The sequence below is a fragment of the Scyliorhinus torazame genome, chromosome 9, assembly GCF_047496885.1.
Source record: "Scyliorhinus torazame isolate Kashiwa2021f chromosome 9, sScyTor2.1, whole genome shotgun sequence".
In the NCBI taxonomy this organism is placed as follows: Eukaryota; Metazoa; Chordata; class Chondrichthyes; order Carcharhiniformes; family Scyliorhinidae; genus Scyliorhinus; species Scyliorhinus torazame.
The window spans coordinates 67787112-67803650 of record NC_092715.1 but is presented as its reverse complement, the minus strand read 5'-3'; the positions used below and the strand labels follow the sequence as shown (position 1 = coordinate 67803650).

Below are 16539 nucleotides of genomic sequence, written 5' to 3'. Positions count from 1 at the left end.
GAAGGATAGGTGCACAAAATGTGCGGGAGGACCAGCGAACCATGTCCATATGTTCTGGACATGTCCAAAGCGGAGGGAATTTTGGCAGGGGTTTGCTGACGTCATGTCCAAGGTATTAAATACAAGGGTGGCATTCAGTCCAGAAGTGGCGATTTTGAGAATGTCGCAAGATCCAGGAATCCAGGAGGAGAAAGAGGCAGACGTTCTGGCCTTTGCTTCCCTGGTAGCCCGGAGGCGGATACTATTAGCTTGGAGGGACTCAAAGCCCCCGAAGTCGGAGACCTGGCTATCGGACATGGCTAGCTTTCTCTGCCTGGAGAAAATTAGGTTCGGCATGAGAGGGTCATTGTTAGGGTTCGCCCGGAGGTGGCAACCATTCAGCGACTTCTTTGCAGAGAATTAATCGTCAGCAAGGAGGGGGGTTAGATTAGCGTAGAATAGGGGTTAAGTAATGGTGGGATGTGTGGGAGAGGGAGGTGGTATTTGCTTTATGTTTATATTTTTATGTACATTGTAACAGCAGCAATATAAACAATGCCAAATAAATACCCCAATAAAATGTTTATTAAAAAAAAAAGAAATGTCTGGACTGTGCACCAATCATCTCCTGTTTATACAATTAAATGTTGAAGATACCCTTCCCTACAAGCTACCACTAACATTACCACTTGACCCTTCCCTACAAGCTACCACTAACATTACCACTTGCCCCAAGTCATTTGACAACTGAATCCAGCACTCCCTCTTCTCTTGCATGAGACATGTTCATGTAGAACACACCGTAGAAACTCCTTCCTTTCTCTATTACTTGCATTATTGGTCCAATGTTTCTTTTGGTAACTACATGGCCATTATACCCTATTCATACAAATGTCTACGGGAACTATCGACCCCCACCACAACAGTTGAACAATCTATAACTCCCAATGAAGTAACCATACCATTTGGTTCTCAACTTCAGCCCAATTGATTTAGGGCTTGTATCATACATCATCCTTATATTTTCATGCTGTAATTGAAGTTGGTTAACATGACCACTTTTTACTTCCCAAATCGATCCCTCAATATTTTGTATTCAGGAATGCTTACCTCTGGTTCCCTTCGCCCAAGATGCAGCTTTTGTGATGCTACATCATACTCCTCCATAGCAATTTGCGGCTCTTGTTCAGCATTTTATTTACAACATACTGCATCTCTCAAAACTTACCCTTTGTTTGACAACATTACTGGTTTTAGATTATTTCATACTTTTCAGACTGGGAGGCCACTTTCTGCCATTAAGGTAATCTGCTTTGAGAAATTGCTCTTCCAGCAAGGATATTTGGTTCCAACCACATTCAACTGAATGTCAACTACCCCCTACAAGCCACACATACCCAAAACTAAGCCCAATGTCCCAGATATTATAATTCATCCCTCCTGCAATTTAGTTCCAGACAGATTCAACTTTTATCCTATTGCTTATATACTGACTAGCATGTGGCACCAGAAGTAAGCCTGCATTACTACATTGGACATATTCCTCTTCAACCTCTGGTAATTGCCAAAACTTGTTTTTACAGGACCCCAGTTCTAGTACTTTCGCACTGAAATCAAATATAAAATAAAACAGCAAGAACTTTGGTTTCACAGCACAGCAAAACTCTCAACGCACACAGCACAGCACAAATCTATAAATTCTGACTCAAAACTAGTAAATAGGCATCCCGAAAATTACAGAAGGCAGATTTTCATACTGCAAAGTTTAAGCTACTTACACAATTTGCCACAATGCTAATAAAAATTAAAATGCATGATCTCCATTTCAAATATTAAAATCTAAGTTGTAGATATAGCTCAAGAATTAACATCTTCAGATAATTTATCAAGATCATTTCAGCAAAGCTTTCTTCCCCATTTTGACTCATCATCATCCTTTTATAATTATTTACATTGGTTAACTATGAGCTATTCCTGCTCGTGTTTTTTTAAAAACTAGCCGATTTCCAACAATGATCAAAGAAAATAGTTAAGTTAATAACGATGCAGATGTAGCACAAATCTAAATTAAGTTTAACACAGAAAAGATTGTTTTACCAAAATGACTTCCTCATAAGTAAAATCATTTATAGAGAGAGTTCAAGTTCACCTACCTAGACAGCATTCCCTTTTGCTGAGTTCATATTGATGACGAGACTGATGCCAGAATTGCCACGGCCAGTGTGCCCTTCAGGAGACTTTGCTATTCACTATGGGAACATAGAAGGATGAGCCTGAAAGTCAAGCTCAAGGTTTACCGAGCAGTGGTCCTCTCCATTTTCCGTACGCGAGTGAGACCTGGACTGTCTACCAGCGACACACAAAGAAAATCAATTGCTTCCACCAATGCTGCCTCCGAAAGTGCCTCAAAATCAAGAGGCAAGACAAAGTGCCACGGCAGAGGTCCTCAGGAGAACCAGCATGGTCAAATCTTCACAATGTTATGACAAAAACCGCTCTGATGGGCTGGACATATCACCAAAATGCCTGACAACCAACTCCCTAAGCGAATCTTCTGCAGTGAACTACAGAACGGGGCATGCTTCCATGAGGGACCAGAAGAAACGCTTCAAAAATACCGTGAAAGCCTCCTCGAGGACATCAAAATTGACACTGCATCATGGGAGATCCTTGCCCAAGACTGCTCGGACTGGAGAAGTGCAACAGCCAATGGTGTATCAGCATACAAGGAACAACGGATAGCATCAGCTCAAAGCAAGCGCAAGGTACATAAAAACCATGAAAATGGTGCCCCAATTATCTACCCGCTGAATTGTCCTGTCCCCATTGCACTATAACTTTTCTTGCTAAGATAGGACTAATCAGCCACCAACATAGCTCAACACCTGGATAACAAATGAAAGTGGTCTTCAACACCAAAGGACAAATAACAAATCAGTTACAAAAATAACAAAATATAATCAGCAAATTAAACTTAACAAATAAATTATAACATGAATAATTTGGATAATTATAATATGGAATGAATAATAGTGAGATGCGTGGTGTAGTATTTCAATAATCGCTGTCTTGTCAGGTGTCATGAAAAGAGTTCTTTCATATTTTCAGACATGACATTATTTGGAGAATCTTCAGTTTCTATTTGAGATTGAGGATTGATTTTTTTTAGATAATGATTTAAGTAGAAGATGTAATCTTAAAGTCATATTTTTTTGAAGAATATTTGACTCATTTGGTCTCAAGTAATGGGGTAAAATCCAATCTCACAGTTAGCTGTATCTCTCAAACACAGAATACAATTGTGTTATTTTGGGATTTGTTTACAAATACAATTGTGTTATTTTGAAATTTGGTTACAATGGAGGTTGTGAATTGCTCTCAAGTCAGGGAAAAGAGTTTAGCATGACAATGACAATTGGGGCAGCACGGTAGCATTGTGGCTAGCACAATTGCTTCACAGCTCCAGGGTCCCAGGTTCGATTCCGGCTTGGGTCACTGTCTGTGCAGAGTCTGCACATCCTCCCCGTGTGCGCGTGGGTTTCCTCCGGGTGCTCCGGTTTCCTCCCACAGTCCAAAGATGTGCAGGTTAGGTGGATTGGCCAAGATAAATTGCCCTTAGTGTCCAAAATTGCCCTTAGTGTTGGGTGGGGTTACTGGGTTATGGGGATAGGGTGGAGGTGTCGACCTTGGGTAGGGTGCTCTTTCCAAGAGCCGGTGCAGACTCGATGGGCTGAATGGCCTCCTTCTGCACTGTAAATTCTATCTATGAATGAATGATAAAGTCTGTATGAATAAGTAAAATCACAACCGCATCTGAAGTGTTTGTGGTGTTGAGAATTCACTGACTGAAAAATTTTACATTTTTGAAATGGACCAAACACAGAAATGAGGGTTGATGTTGGATTAACAATAACTGTGATATTGCCAGGTGAAAATTTTGTAAACTTGTTAATGGAAGAGTAATATAATTAAATAAGCTGGCAAAAGATAACAATATTGCTTTTGGATTGGATGCTTAGGGTTTTCATGCTTAGTCAAAATCTCAACTCCTAAAGGAATACCCGTCTTTACCAAATCTCCCACTCCATATCCACCACCCCAATGGGTCTAGCCTGTCAGAGGTGTCATCTTACAGATGAAACAATAAACTGAGATCCCATCTACCTACTCAGGTGAATGCAAATGATCCCATAGCAATACTCTAAAGAAGGGCGTTATTCCTCGTACCTCGGCCAATATTTATCTCACAATCAACATCATAAAAACAGAATATCTGGAAATTGACTGTCGCATTTCTGACATTACAACTGCGGCTACGCTTCATTGGCTGTGAAGTAAAGTACTGAGGCATCCGGTTGTCATGAAAATCACGATATAAATGCAAGTCTTTCTTTTCTTCCTTTTACCATTTTAATTTTCCTTTTACCATTTTAATCTGCCCCCATGCCACTATTCTAACACAGGTCTTAACCCGATCAAAAGTAATGTGTTAATACTGGTGTTGCAACAGTAATGATTACAAGTCTTAATGCAAATGTCAACAGCAGAATTGCCAGAGGTGGGAATAGATTACCTGTCTTCAATAACGGAATTACAATGAAGGGATATTTTTAAAGTACATTTCAACGTCTTATATCACACGTGACTCACCTTCATATTAGAAAGATCACTATATTATTCAACAGTTAAAATTCAATGCGCCCCCAAACACCAGTGATGCTGTAGAGACTAAACAAAATCAGTAGGTTGCATAATTTAATCTACAATTCAGCAAAGACTAGGCCAAATTAACTGTTTACTTTTAACAACTTAATCGTTACAAGCCTATGTTAAATCATGGTCCTGAAGTTTCTTTTTGTATCTGATTAAAAATGGTCGTCCGTTCCTCAGAATGAATCTCCAAGTCAAGCAACTGAGGAACCCTTTAGTACTATGAACACGCCTGGTTCAAATATTGGTTAGCTAAGTTTACCACAGAGCTTTGACTCAGTTCCAAGCTTCCACCATCAGACATATCGTCTTGGAGCCACCTGAACTTCAGGAGATTTCATCTGTATTTGAATATTCCCCCAGTTTCTGTTTTAAGTTAGTTAAGAGTCCGAGTGATCAGCATAACATCCTGAAGTACAGTCGACACAAACAAAATGTATACCATCAGTTTCTAAATGAATATACTGCTACAGACCAACACCATGTGCACGCATAAGATAAAATATTTCAAAGTTCAAGTCTCCCACCAACTGACTTCAATTTTCAAGCATTTAATCTGGCGCAAAATACAACACTGTTGGTCCCTCACACATCACAAAATATATGGAACAGAAAACGTGAGAACAGAAAATCAGATTTCCTCAAAACACATGGAAAACTCTGGTCACTGCAATTTCAAATCTTGCTACTTAAAGATAAATTGGTGCTTTTTGTTGTTTTCTTTCCTCTGCCAAACTACTCCCCAAGAACAGTAGTTCACCATGATTCAGTCCGCTCCATGCCGTATGCAACATGAACCTCAACAAAAGTTCCATTCTTTAAATGCAAAAACTGGTCCAACCTGTTTCACGAACACTAAGTTCAGCCCAAATATAAACATCAGGATGCGAATCCACTACACATATAAATAAAAATGTCAGTCAGTATGCCAATAGGAGTGTCTGCTTCAAAAAAAATAGCTTACATTTGAAGTAGCAACTTGCACATTAACATGATGATTGTAAATTAATATTGAAAGTAGCCAAAAATTATTGCCCAGACCAGTCGGCTTTCTTAGAGGGCAAACTGCACAAATGGCCAATAAAATTCAGTTAGTGCAACAATGCTATTTTAATTAAAAGGTAAATTCCAAAACAGTGCATTTGTTTGAATAGCAAAAACTATACCCATCAATTCAACATCCCCCTTTCTCTAAAATAAACTATAGCCTGATGGGATTGTTTACCCTACTATTTTAAGGCTGGGTGTTCAAGAAGGCCCTATCCAATAAGTTACAGTAGTTCCTGGCTTTGCCGCATTAGCAGATAAAAGTGGAGGCTTACAAATGGGAGTGTACACTAAAGATGGGATAAATATGGGCAGCACGGTAGCATTGCGGATAGCACAATTGCTTCACAGCTCCAGGGTCCCAGGTTCGATTCCGGCTTGGGTCGCTGTCTGTGCGGAGTTTGCACATCCTCCCAGTGTGTGCGTGGGTTTCCTCCGGGTGCTCCGGTTTCCTCCCACAGTCCAAAGATGAGCAGGTTAGGTGGATTGGCCATGATAAATTGCCCTTAGTGTCCAAAATTGCCCTTAGTATTGGGTGGGGTTACTCGGTTATGGGGATAGGGTGGAGGTGTTGACCTTGGGTAGGGTGCTCTTTCCAAGAGCCGGTGCAGACTCGATGGGCCGAATGGCCTCCTTCTGCACTGTAAATTCTATGAAATGTCAAGAGTATCACCCAAAACCTACCACCAACCCAGGATACCAAGAATAAGGAAATTTACTCAAATGCCAAGCCTCAATCTCCAAACCCTTGTGTGTTAATCATGCTTTGATACAATTTGTATTGAGGAAGATATACTGACGCTACACACACATCCAAAAAGAGATGCAGGGAACTATTGAGTTGTGTGCCTTAATGACAGATGCCCAAATTACAATTCCTTTTTAAGTGCAGACTTGACAATCTGCTTTTCTCTTCGCCTTAAGAACAGTGAATGTAGCTTCTACTTTTTAAACTGCTTTTTTCTACGTACTTAGGTTTTTCATCTCCGTGTTCCTACCTACAACACTCAGCATTAAACAACGCTTTTATTTTGTTCCCTCTCAGTAGTCACCCTCATCATATCGAACACCACATGTCCTGACCTCAGTTTTCCTGCCTCTATATCTTTTATCCTTAGGGTTATTTGTTCCACTATTTTAGAATAAACAAAAAATAAATGAAGCAAGTTTCTTTTTTTAAGTAGTGTCCAAATATTAATGGAAAGTTGCACAAGAACAAACAATAAAAACTAAATAATAAAACAGAAGACAGACTGGTAAAAGCTGCGTGCTTTCTTCTTATGGGTGTTGCTGCATACAACATGCAGTGTCCTAAATATACAACATGGAAGAAAACTAAAAATCGAGAAAGGACAACAATGAAGAACAAAAACTTTGGATATACTCAGCAGGTCTTGCAGAATCTATGCAGAGAGAAACACAAGTTGAAATTTCAGGTCCGTTGTCTTTCTTTCACCAGAACTAGTGTCAGTCAGTCAGTATCATAATTTGTTGAGTAACTACTTGTTGAGTGCATGAACTTTAAATGCAAAAAACTTCTTGAACTGTACTTGTGATCCATGACCCAGGATATATGCTTCTTGCAATTTTTTTAAGATTTTGAAAGGATTAATTTCCCAAATAAAGAGGATAAAAGTTGGCCAGAATTAGTTGTAAAGTGTTGGCTAGTGAAAATCAGATATGCCAAATTTCTCATCAGCATAAATATGCAATATGTACTATTTTTCAACTGAAATTGGCCTTTTAGTCAGCTGACCATCTTACTGCACCAAGTAAAACATCACGAGGGGTCATGGGATTGTCAGTAAACCATTATGGTGGATCAATTATTTTCATTCTCTCCAACTGAACTATGAAAAACAGTGTGGTTAGATTTTTCTAATCACTTCAGCATCTCAGTAAAATAAACTATATCTAAAGAACATTTTGAGTTACGAAAGAAGGAACCAGCTTGCATTTACATAGCATGTTCTTAAAGACTAGCATACAGGTGTTAGAACTGTTTATGCCTTGCCTCATTAGAGTTTTATTGTGAAGATGTGGCATTAACTACAGAAATCATGGGGGCGGCACGGTGGCTAGCACTACTGTCTCACAGTGCTGAGGACCCAGGTTTGATCCCGGGTCACTGTCAGTGTGGCGTTTGCACATTCTCCATGTTTGCGTGAGTCTCACCCCCACAACCCAAAGAGGTGCCGGATAGGTGGATTGTTCTAAATAGAATTGGGTACTGTAAATTTATTTTTTAAACTACAGAAATTCATATCATATTCAAAGCAAGTACCAAACATACTTCAGTAACTGAATCTCAAACCAGCTTAGAAGTAATGCTCCTGGTCTACTCCACAAAAATGAGTCAGAAATACGATATTTAAGAGATAAAAAATAAAGCAGCTGAAAAGGTCTGTACTATTAAGTGAACATTCTAAAATGCAGACAGTTCGACCGCCTTATAATGGTGATTCCTTGCTTTCGTACAGTTCTCATGCAGTCACCCTGCACAGCTTGGCAAATGAGCAATAAACGTGCAGAACTAAAAGTGAGTATAGGTGGACTACAAGTTTGCATGTGACATTGTGGCAGACATTAATCCTCTCTCTCAATGCCCATACATAAAAACCTCTAGCAAGAGGTCAAGTCAAGGTCCAGAACACTGAAATTTGCCCCTCTGAGCAGAGCAGTTGAGGCCAACTGTAGTATTCTCCTGCTGCCCAAACTGAAATTAGGTAACTCACTGAAAACTAGAGTTTATTCTGGAAACTTGCTGCTTTTATAACTCTGTCTCAGGTTTTTTTAAACCTCAGTTTGCAAGTTAAACTGATTTTGGAATAATCTTTGGCGCTCTGCGTAATTATTACTTAAAATATGATCCCGTCAGCTTTCGGACCATGGATCAAAACTGAGATGCTGTTTTAAAACATCATTTGATGAATTTTCTTGTGGGCAAAATGCCGGAGTTCACCACAAAAATGTATTTCATAATTAGTAGTCACACTGAGGAGAGTGCATTTGATCGTGACAGGGAGTACCTAGTGAAAACTAGGGCCGGAACTTTCCAGCTGTTCACGCCAGCGGGATCTTCTTTACGTTTCATGACAGCGAGGGGTGCATTCGACGGGAAACGTCGACAGTGGCGGGCTCAGAAGATCCTGCCACCAGCCAATGGCGGGCCACTTCCCGCTGCCATGAAAGGAAACCAGGTTGCACAGTATTTTCCGCCCTCGATGTGTGCATGGCAAATTTTCAATAGCAGCAATTTATTCAGCCCAGGAAAAGAAAATTTACCAAAATATTAAGTGTATCAATGTATAAAATATAACATAAGCTGATCTAAAGTTAGTTGATCTCTCCTCCATATAGGAGCGGATACCAAATTCAGCTATGGAACAGATACAGCACATAGATCTAGTAACACCAGGTACATTTAGTGTCATTTTGCTACCTATCAGACCAAAATTATGAAACTGCACATACCATTTGCAATACTCATGACCTCAGGAACTGTTCACACCCATCCAACTATTAATCAACTGTTATATCGTTCAAAATATTCTTTCATGCAAGCTATTTCACATTGTAGAAGGCTGTTTGACCCATCGTACCTTTGCTGACTCTCTGAAAGGGCTTTCAACTCAGTCCCATGACCCCCAAATCATTTTAACTATCTACTCAAGTTCCCTTTTAAATATGTGACTCTGTTTCCACTGCTATCTTTGGTACAGCATTCTATGCTCCAACATCATTCTGCTTAGAAAACGTTCCCAACGTCCTACCTGTGATATCATATCCAGTCAGCAAATGGCAAAATTGTTTTCCCTGTGCATGTCACCAAAAACCCTCTAATTCTGAACATCTTTATCGGATCTCAACCTTTTTTGTTCTAATGGGGGGGGGGGGAAAGAGAGAAAATCTCCTCATAACTAAAACCTCTCAAACCAGTTCTCAACTGAGTGAATCCCTTCTGTACCCTCCCCATAACCTTGACATCCTTCCGAATAAGGGCACCCAAAACTGAACAATATTCTAACTTTTCCAGATGCAATCCCAATTTGAAAGGGCACAATTTACCAAATAGTATTGCTGCCTTCTTACAGTTGAAGTGGTCAAAATGAAAACGCCACTCACCCATTTTGCATTGTCGGAATGCTGGAGATAACACAACTTAATCCATTACATAAATAGGTCAAAGTATAAGGATGACGAATGCACCTACTGACCAGCTCCAAAGATGTAATACAACTGTTCACCTAGCTAGATCAGTCATGTATTCATTTGAACTCTCACTCTTGCCAATGGTGGCAACTTATTCTGGGATATGGTTTAAAGGTATCCACAGTACTCTGGTGCCTCAGAAGCGTATTCTATTGTTTAACAATTTCTATTTGCTTTATTGCTGATGTTGTATAAAACAGAATATATTGAAGGTTTACTGATTTTAATATAAATAACATACTTGAACATATCCACCCTTCCCAAACAAACTACATAATGTATTCAGTCAAGATTTGATTATAATGGAGAACAAATAGTATACCACTCTTTACATATTCAGCACTTTCAATGTAAAAACAGAGTGTGAACCAGAACAACCACACCCAAGGTCCTCTATTTAATTGATGCTTACCCAAAGTCCAGTAATCTTAGCAATATTAACGGTTTTCAAAATTATCTTCGTGCCCTCAGGCTAGGGTGAGCAGCAAAGAGGAAGAACTGGTTATCTCCAGATCACTAATCAATGATCTTTTCAGGAAAATGCAACTAAATTTGACTCCCTTGCCACTCCGTACTGAAAAGAACATCAGGATACTCAATCAGGGCTCTCATAAATGGTCATTGGAATGCTCAAATTCACTAGTACCATTTACTGAGTTTGAAAATAAAATAGATTGAAGTTTTAACAAACAGCATTTCAACCCAATTGACAAAGTACACACTTTTAATTAAATATCTCTATGGGTATGCTCAGTTTGTACAGACTTAAATGTTAAGTACACAATTCTACGGCTTCAGTTAAGCATGCTAAGTATAGTAATACTCTGCAGTGTTTATTGAGGCTAAACCACTGCAACAGTAAATAATGTCTCATCCTAGGAACTGTTAAGAATCCTTCTTTTTAGGCAATCCCTCAAAGTTGAGGATGACTTGCTTCCACACTAAAAATAAGTTCTCAGATGACTGAGGAGCCCAATGCGCAACCTAGTCTCTGTCACAGGTGGGGCAGACAGTGGTTGGAGGAGCAGGTGGGTGGGGCTCCCAGGTTGTCATGTTTGATTTGATTTATTGTCGCATGTACCGAAGTACAGTGAAAAGTATTTTTCTGGGCCAAGGAAATGTATACATACATACACAGTAGACAAAAAAGAATAGTTAGTGAATGCAAAAAAGTACCCTTTGAAATATACATCAACAAATAAGTAATTGGTTACAGTACGGAACAAGGGCCAAAGACAAAGCAAATACGACATGAGCAAGAGAAGCTCCTTTCGCTGTAACCACTTGGCTTCAGCTTACTTTTGATGAAGCTCATGTTGAGCTCCTAGCCAGATTCTCAGATGTTATTGGGCATGTGGCACATTTTCAAGGAGGCTTTGAGGGTGTCCTTAAAGAGTTTCCTCTCCACTCCTGCATTGTTACTTCTGGAGTCCCCCATGGAACCTTGACTCCTTCAACCAACTCTCGGTGATATCATCCAAAAACAAAATATCAGTTTTCACATATATGCCAATGAGACTTTATTGTCTCTGATTTGTCACACTGCTTGCTTGACATCCAATATTGAGTGAGCAGAAATTTCCTCCAAGTAGTACAAGACAAAATTCATTGTCTTTGGATCCCCCCACAAAATATTGTTCCTTGACCATAGTTCCACCCTGAAACTGCTGGTAGGACTGTTAACAACCTTGGTTGTCTTTGATTCAAGATGCGCTTCCAACTACATAACCACACCATCACCAACATTTTCTCCTTCCACCTCCATAACATCTTTTATTGGCTTCCAGTGAAACGTCCCAATTTTAAAATTCTCATTCTTAAAATCCCTTCATGACCTTGCATCTCCCTGTCATTGTAATATTGGAGTTAGGTCACAGATCAACCATGATCTCACTGAATGGCAGGACAGGCTTGAGAGACTTAATGGCCTACTCCTGTACTTATGTTCCTATATTCCCCAACAATTCAAGACTTTGAGATCTCTTTCAATTTTGGCTCTTGCACAATCCCAATTTTAATTGCTCCATCATCGGTGGCTGTGCTTTCAGCTGCCTGGGCCTCGTGCTCTGAAATACCCTCCCTAAACCACTGCTCCTTCCTCTTTTAAGATGCACCTTAAAATCCACCTCTTTGATGAAGCTCAAAAACAGAAAACATTGGACAATCTCAGCAGGTCTGACAGCATCTGTGGAGAGAAAAGGGAGCTAATGTTTTGAATCTGGATGACTCTTTATCAATGCTTAGCTCCCTTTTCTCTCCACAGATGTTGTCAGACCTGCCGAGAATGCCCTGTATTTTCTGTTTTTGTTTTAGATTCCAGCATCCGCAGTAATTTGCTTTTATCTTTGATCAAGGCATCTGTCCTGGCTTTTGTGGCTTGATGTTTTGATTGTTTTTGCTCTTGCTTATTACCATGGGATACTTTACATTAAATGCGCTATATAAATTTAAGTTGTTATTGCCGCTTCAATTTCAGCATTCACTCTTGCCCCATTTCTACAATTTCAGAAAACCACTCACAGTTAAGAGCAGGGAATAATTTTCCGAACAATCTTTCAAGTAAAAGTTTCCAGGCCAGTAAAAATAAATTTCTGTTTTCCATGACCCCCTTAACAGAAGAAATCTGAGCAGCTCCATGGAGTGATTGGCAAGAAAACAGCAAAGCAGCAGGACCAGTTGACAACTTTCTCTGCTACGATACCTTGTCAAATTAGGACTTCCAACCATTCTGATTAACTTGATTTTTTAAAGTAAACAACCATGCATTTTACATGAACATTGTCACTGATACACCAGAAATAACTGCATACAAAGTTGTCCCTCAAGTAAAGATATTGGAAATTAACCAGTCAAATTAGCACAAGTTAACAAGACCATTTCAGGATTATCTGAAGCGGTACCAGAAACTTTAAATATCGCAACAAAATAAAAATCAATTTCAGATTCCTGCAGCTATACAAACCACTGCTCTGAAATTATGAAAAATATTTTGGGTTTGTTTGCTCATTCATATCACCATGTTCAATGCTCATCAATACTGCTGACCCCATGGTCAGTCTACTCGACACACACTTGTGTTAAGGAAGGATCCCTTGCAGCCACTCTCTCTCTCTTTCACCACTCCGACAAGAACAGTATTCATAACAAACTGATGAAACTATCATTGATTATTGTAAAAACCCATCTGGTTCACTAATGTCCTTCAGGAAAGGAAATCTGCCATCGTTACCTGGTCTACCAGGGCTGTTTAGCACAGGGCTGAATAGCTGGCTTTGAAAGCAGACCAAGGCAGGCCAGCAGCACGGTTCTATTCCCATACCAGCCTCCCCAAACAGGTGCCGGAATGTGGCGACTAGGGGCTTTTCACAGTAACTTCATTTGAAGCCTACTTGTGACAATAAGCAATTTTAATTTTCATTAGAGATGGGCAACAATGCTGGCTTGTCAGCAACACCCACATCCCATGAAAGGATAGGACTCATTTTTTAAAAGTAAAACAGATCCAATATTAGTTGTTGCACTAATGTTTCACATTAACTCAGTGATATGAGAATATCTTGAATGGTACATAGGAAGGGCTGTTGAACTTCAAAATGGCTTGGTGGAAATGCTACGATAGACTGAATGAAAGCAACCTCAATTTCTCAAGTTCAATACTTCAGCTTCACCATCAAAAGCTAAGTGATGCCATACAATTCTCCACAAGGAGGAAGAGAATCGAGACTCGATCACCCTGATACCAGATTTTTAAGAGTAAGAGATTAGAATAATTATATTCTATCAGAAGGAACAATTGCGCAACACCTTAGTATTAATACTGAGTAGGTAACTAAGTTAATACCCAGTTTCCAATTACAACACTGCCTTACACTTGCTATATTACAGGTGACTACACTTCAGAAGTACTTCACTGGTTGTATAGTGCTTTGAGACATTCTGAGGTTGTGAAAAGCACCATAATTACTTTTCCACAGTCAGACCCAAATTAGGACACAACTGGGAACAAGAATAATGTTATTGCTGATAAAATACTAATTTTCTATTCATATCAAAGTTAAAATAAACATAGGCTATTTAAAGCACGACACCAAACAGCAGAATGGCAGAACATTTGCTGTCTACAATTGCTGTCCAAATAGCGACAACCGCAGTTTGTGGTAGAGGAAAAAAATCAAGTTGAACATGTCAGTCCAATCAGCTCTCAAAATACAACTAACAGAAAATAATAAGTCAATATATTATAAAGCATGAAGTTATTAATCTTGTGTTTTTCACATTACGGGGTATACTGTAGGACTCAAATTGCCAAGGAAATATTAGTGAAATAAATCTATTCTATACTGTACAATGAAAATAGGATGGCACAAACCAAGGAGAACAATACAAAATATTGGCAAACAAAATATTGGCAAACTCACAGTAATGACAGCCTTGCTCAGACAGATTGATCCCCTACAACCATACTCCGTTTCATCTTCAGATTTGTAGTAGCTCAAAGTATTGGTTTTTAAAATCACCCATCGGTCCTGCCAACCATGGATATAGTTGGTCCACTGAAAAGAAAGCATGAAAACCAACAGATAGTAAGACGCCAAGATGTGGACTGTTTTGAATTATACTAGTCAAACGGATCAAAATATTTAATTCCCCGTTGCCGGGATCCTCGAGGGCGGATTTATTGCACAACCTTCGGGAAAATGCAATCCAAATCAGGCAACCGTTTCACAGAAGTGCAACCAACTGGCAGACGGGTGAGTTACTCACTCTAACGCCAATGTTGCAACAACACGAACACGCCCGAGTTCACAGTAAAGTTACAAAAAAAAAAGGCTCCGACACATCAGCCAGGTCCACGCACACTTTGGACTCCGGGTTAAAGAGACCAATATACAACAGAGTACAACTTTTACTCCGGTTCCAAAACAATGCGCGGGGTTGTCAAAACAAAACATCCCTTTCCATTTAAAAAAAGCGGCAACCGATTCACTGTGAGCAAGAATGAAACTTGAGTTGCGGCGACTCCCACTTTTAATAACTTTCCATCTAAAATCAACCCGTTTGTATTAATCAGCTGGTGAGCGGCTCGGGTCGCCTCCCTCTCTCCCCCCGGGTCAGCGAATCGGCCTCAACAACTCCGGCTGTCGCCTCCCCGTTACCGGGGAGACGGCGAGAAGCGGCGGACGGGTTGACCAGAATCTCGGCGAGGTCCAGCCGGGGGGAGGCTCTGACTGAGCGAGCCCCGGGCTCCTCTCCTCCCCGGGAGGGTTGGGGAGAGTGCAGCCAGAACAGCCCGGGATGAAAGCAGGCGGGCGGGGTGAGGGGTAGGCAGACAGAAGCTGCGGCCCCGGCGGTGTTGGGGGCGGGCGGGGGGCCCGGGCTCACCTTGCTCAGTATCCCGCACAGCTCAACAGGCGGCCCGGACTCGGTGTCCAGATCCTCTTCGGAGGAAGAATTCCAGCTCTGGTTATCCGACATCGAGAGAAGGTGAGGGAGAGGCGGGGGCTGAAGTGACGATCCAGGCTGGCTGACTGGTGGGGTGGGGTGGCCGCGGCTCCTGTCGCTGCTTCTCCACTTCCCACTGGCTCTGGAGCTCAAAGCGCCGCCATGTTGGTGACATCAACCGCCGTGAGCGCGCACGCTGGCTGCCCGTGACCTGGCGCCATGCGTCATCACTACAACAACAACACGCACAGGCCTCCTCCCCCCTGCCATGGTGATGGAACAATGAGGGTGGCTCCCTGGAGGAGTCGCACCCCCCCCCCCAAACTAACTCACTCACTTAACCCTGGAGTAGCCACCCTCTTAACTAACGAGTCACTGCCATTAATCAGCCTTTGAGGAAAGCTCAGTCAAAGATATTATCACCGGTAAGGAAGGGTGACCAACTCTAAAGACAGAAAATAAAGGACACTTCAACTCTGGAATCGGATGGTGAGGGTGGGACTTGATGGTGCGGGGGGAGATTTAAACATGAGATGGGCTGGGGCGGAGAGGTCTTGAGGCCACTGGAAAATTAGGCTGGTCCCTGGAATGAAGAGCTTGTCATATGAGGAGCAATTGAGGACGCTGGGTCTGTACTCGCCAGAGTTTAGAAGGATGGGGGGATCTTATTGAAACTTACAGGATACTGAGAGGCTTAAATAGAGTGGACGTGGAGAGGGTGCTTCCACAAGTAAGAAAAAGTAGAACCCAAGGCCTCAGACTGAAGGGACGATCCTTTAAAACTGAGATGGGAAGGAATTTTTTCAGCCAGAGGGTGGTGAATCTGTGGAACTCATTGACTCAGAAGGCTGTGGAGGCCGTATCACTTGTGTCTTTAAGACAGAGATAGATAGGTTCTTGATTGATAAGGGGTTATGGGGAGAAGACAGGAGAATGGGGCTGAGAAACATATCAGCCATGATTGAATTATAGTATTGACAGAGAGATCTAGGTGTACAAGTCCACAGGTCACTGAAAGGGGCAACACAGGTGGAGAAGGTAGTCGAAGGCATACGGCAAGCTTGCCTTCATTGGCCGGGGCATTGAATATAAGAATTGGCAAGTCATGTGGCAGCTGTATAGGACCTTAGTTAGGCCACACTTGGAGTA

At 41.1% G+C, this 16539-nt stretch overlaps 1 protein-coding gene across 6 annotated transcripts in view; it reads right to left on the bottom strand.

The window, feature by feature from the left end:
* LOC140429273 (ceramide transfer protein) overlaps positions 1-15570 on the bottom strand; it is a 203761-nt gene extending 188191 nt beyond the window's left edge. For all 6 annotated transcript variants that reach the window (XM_072516055.1, XM_072516057.1, XM_072516059.1 and 3 more), the window contains exons 1-2: positions 15331-15570; positions 14367-14501 (exon numbers count right to left, since the gene is read on the bottom strand). In XM_072516055.1, the coding sequence (XP_072372156.1) occupies positions 14367-14501; positions 15331-15423 (228 nt within the window). In that variant the 5' untranslated portion in view covers positions 15424-15570. The remainder of the gene's footprint in view (positions 1-14366; positions 14502-15330) is intronic.
* Positions 15571-16539: the final 969 nt, after the last annotated feature.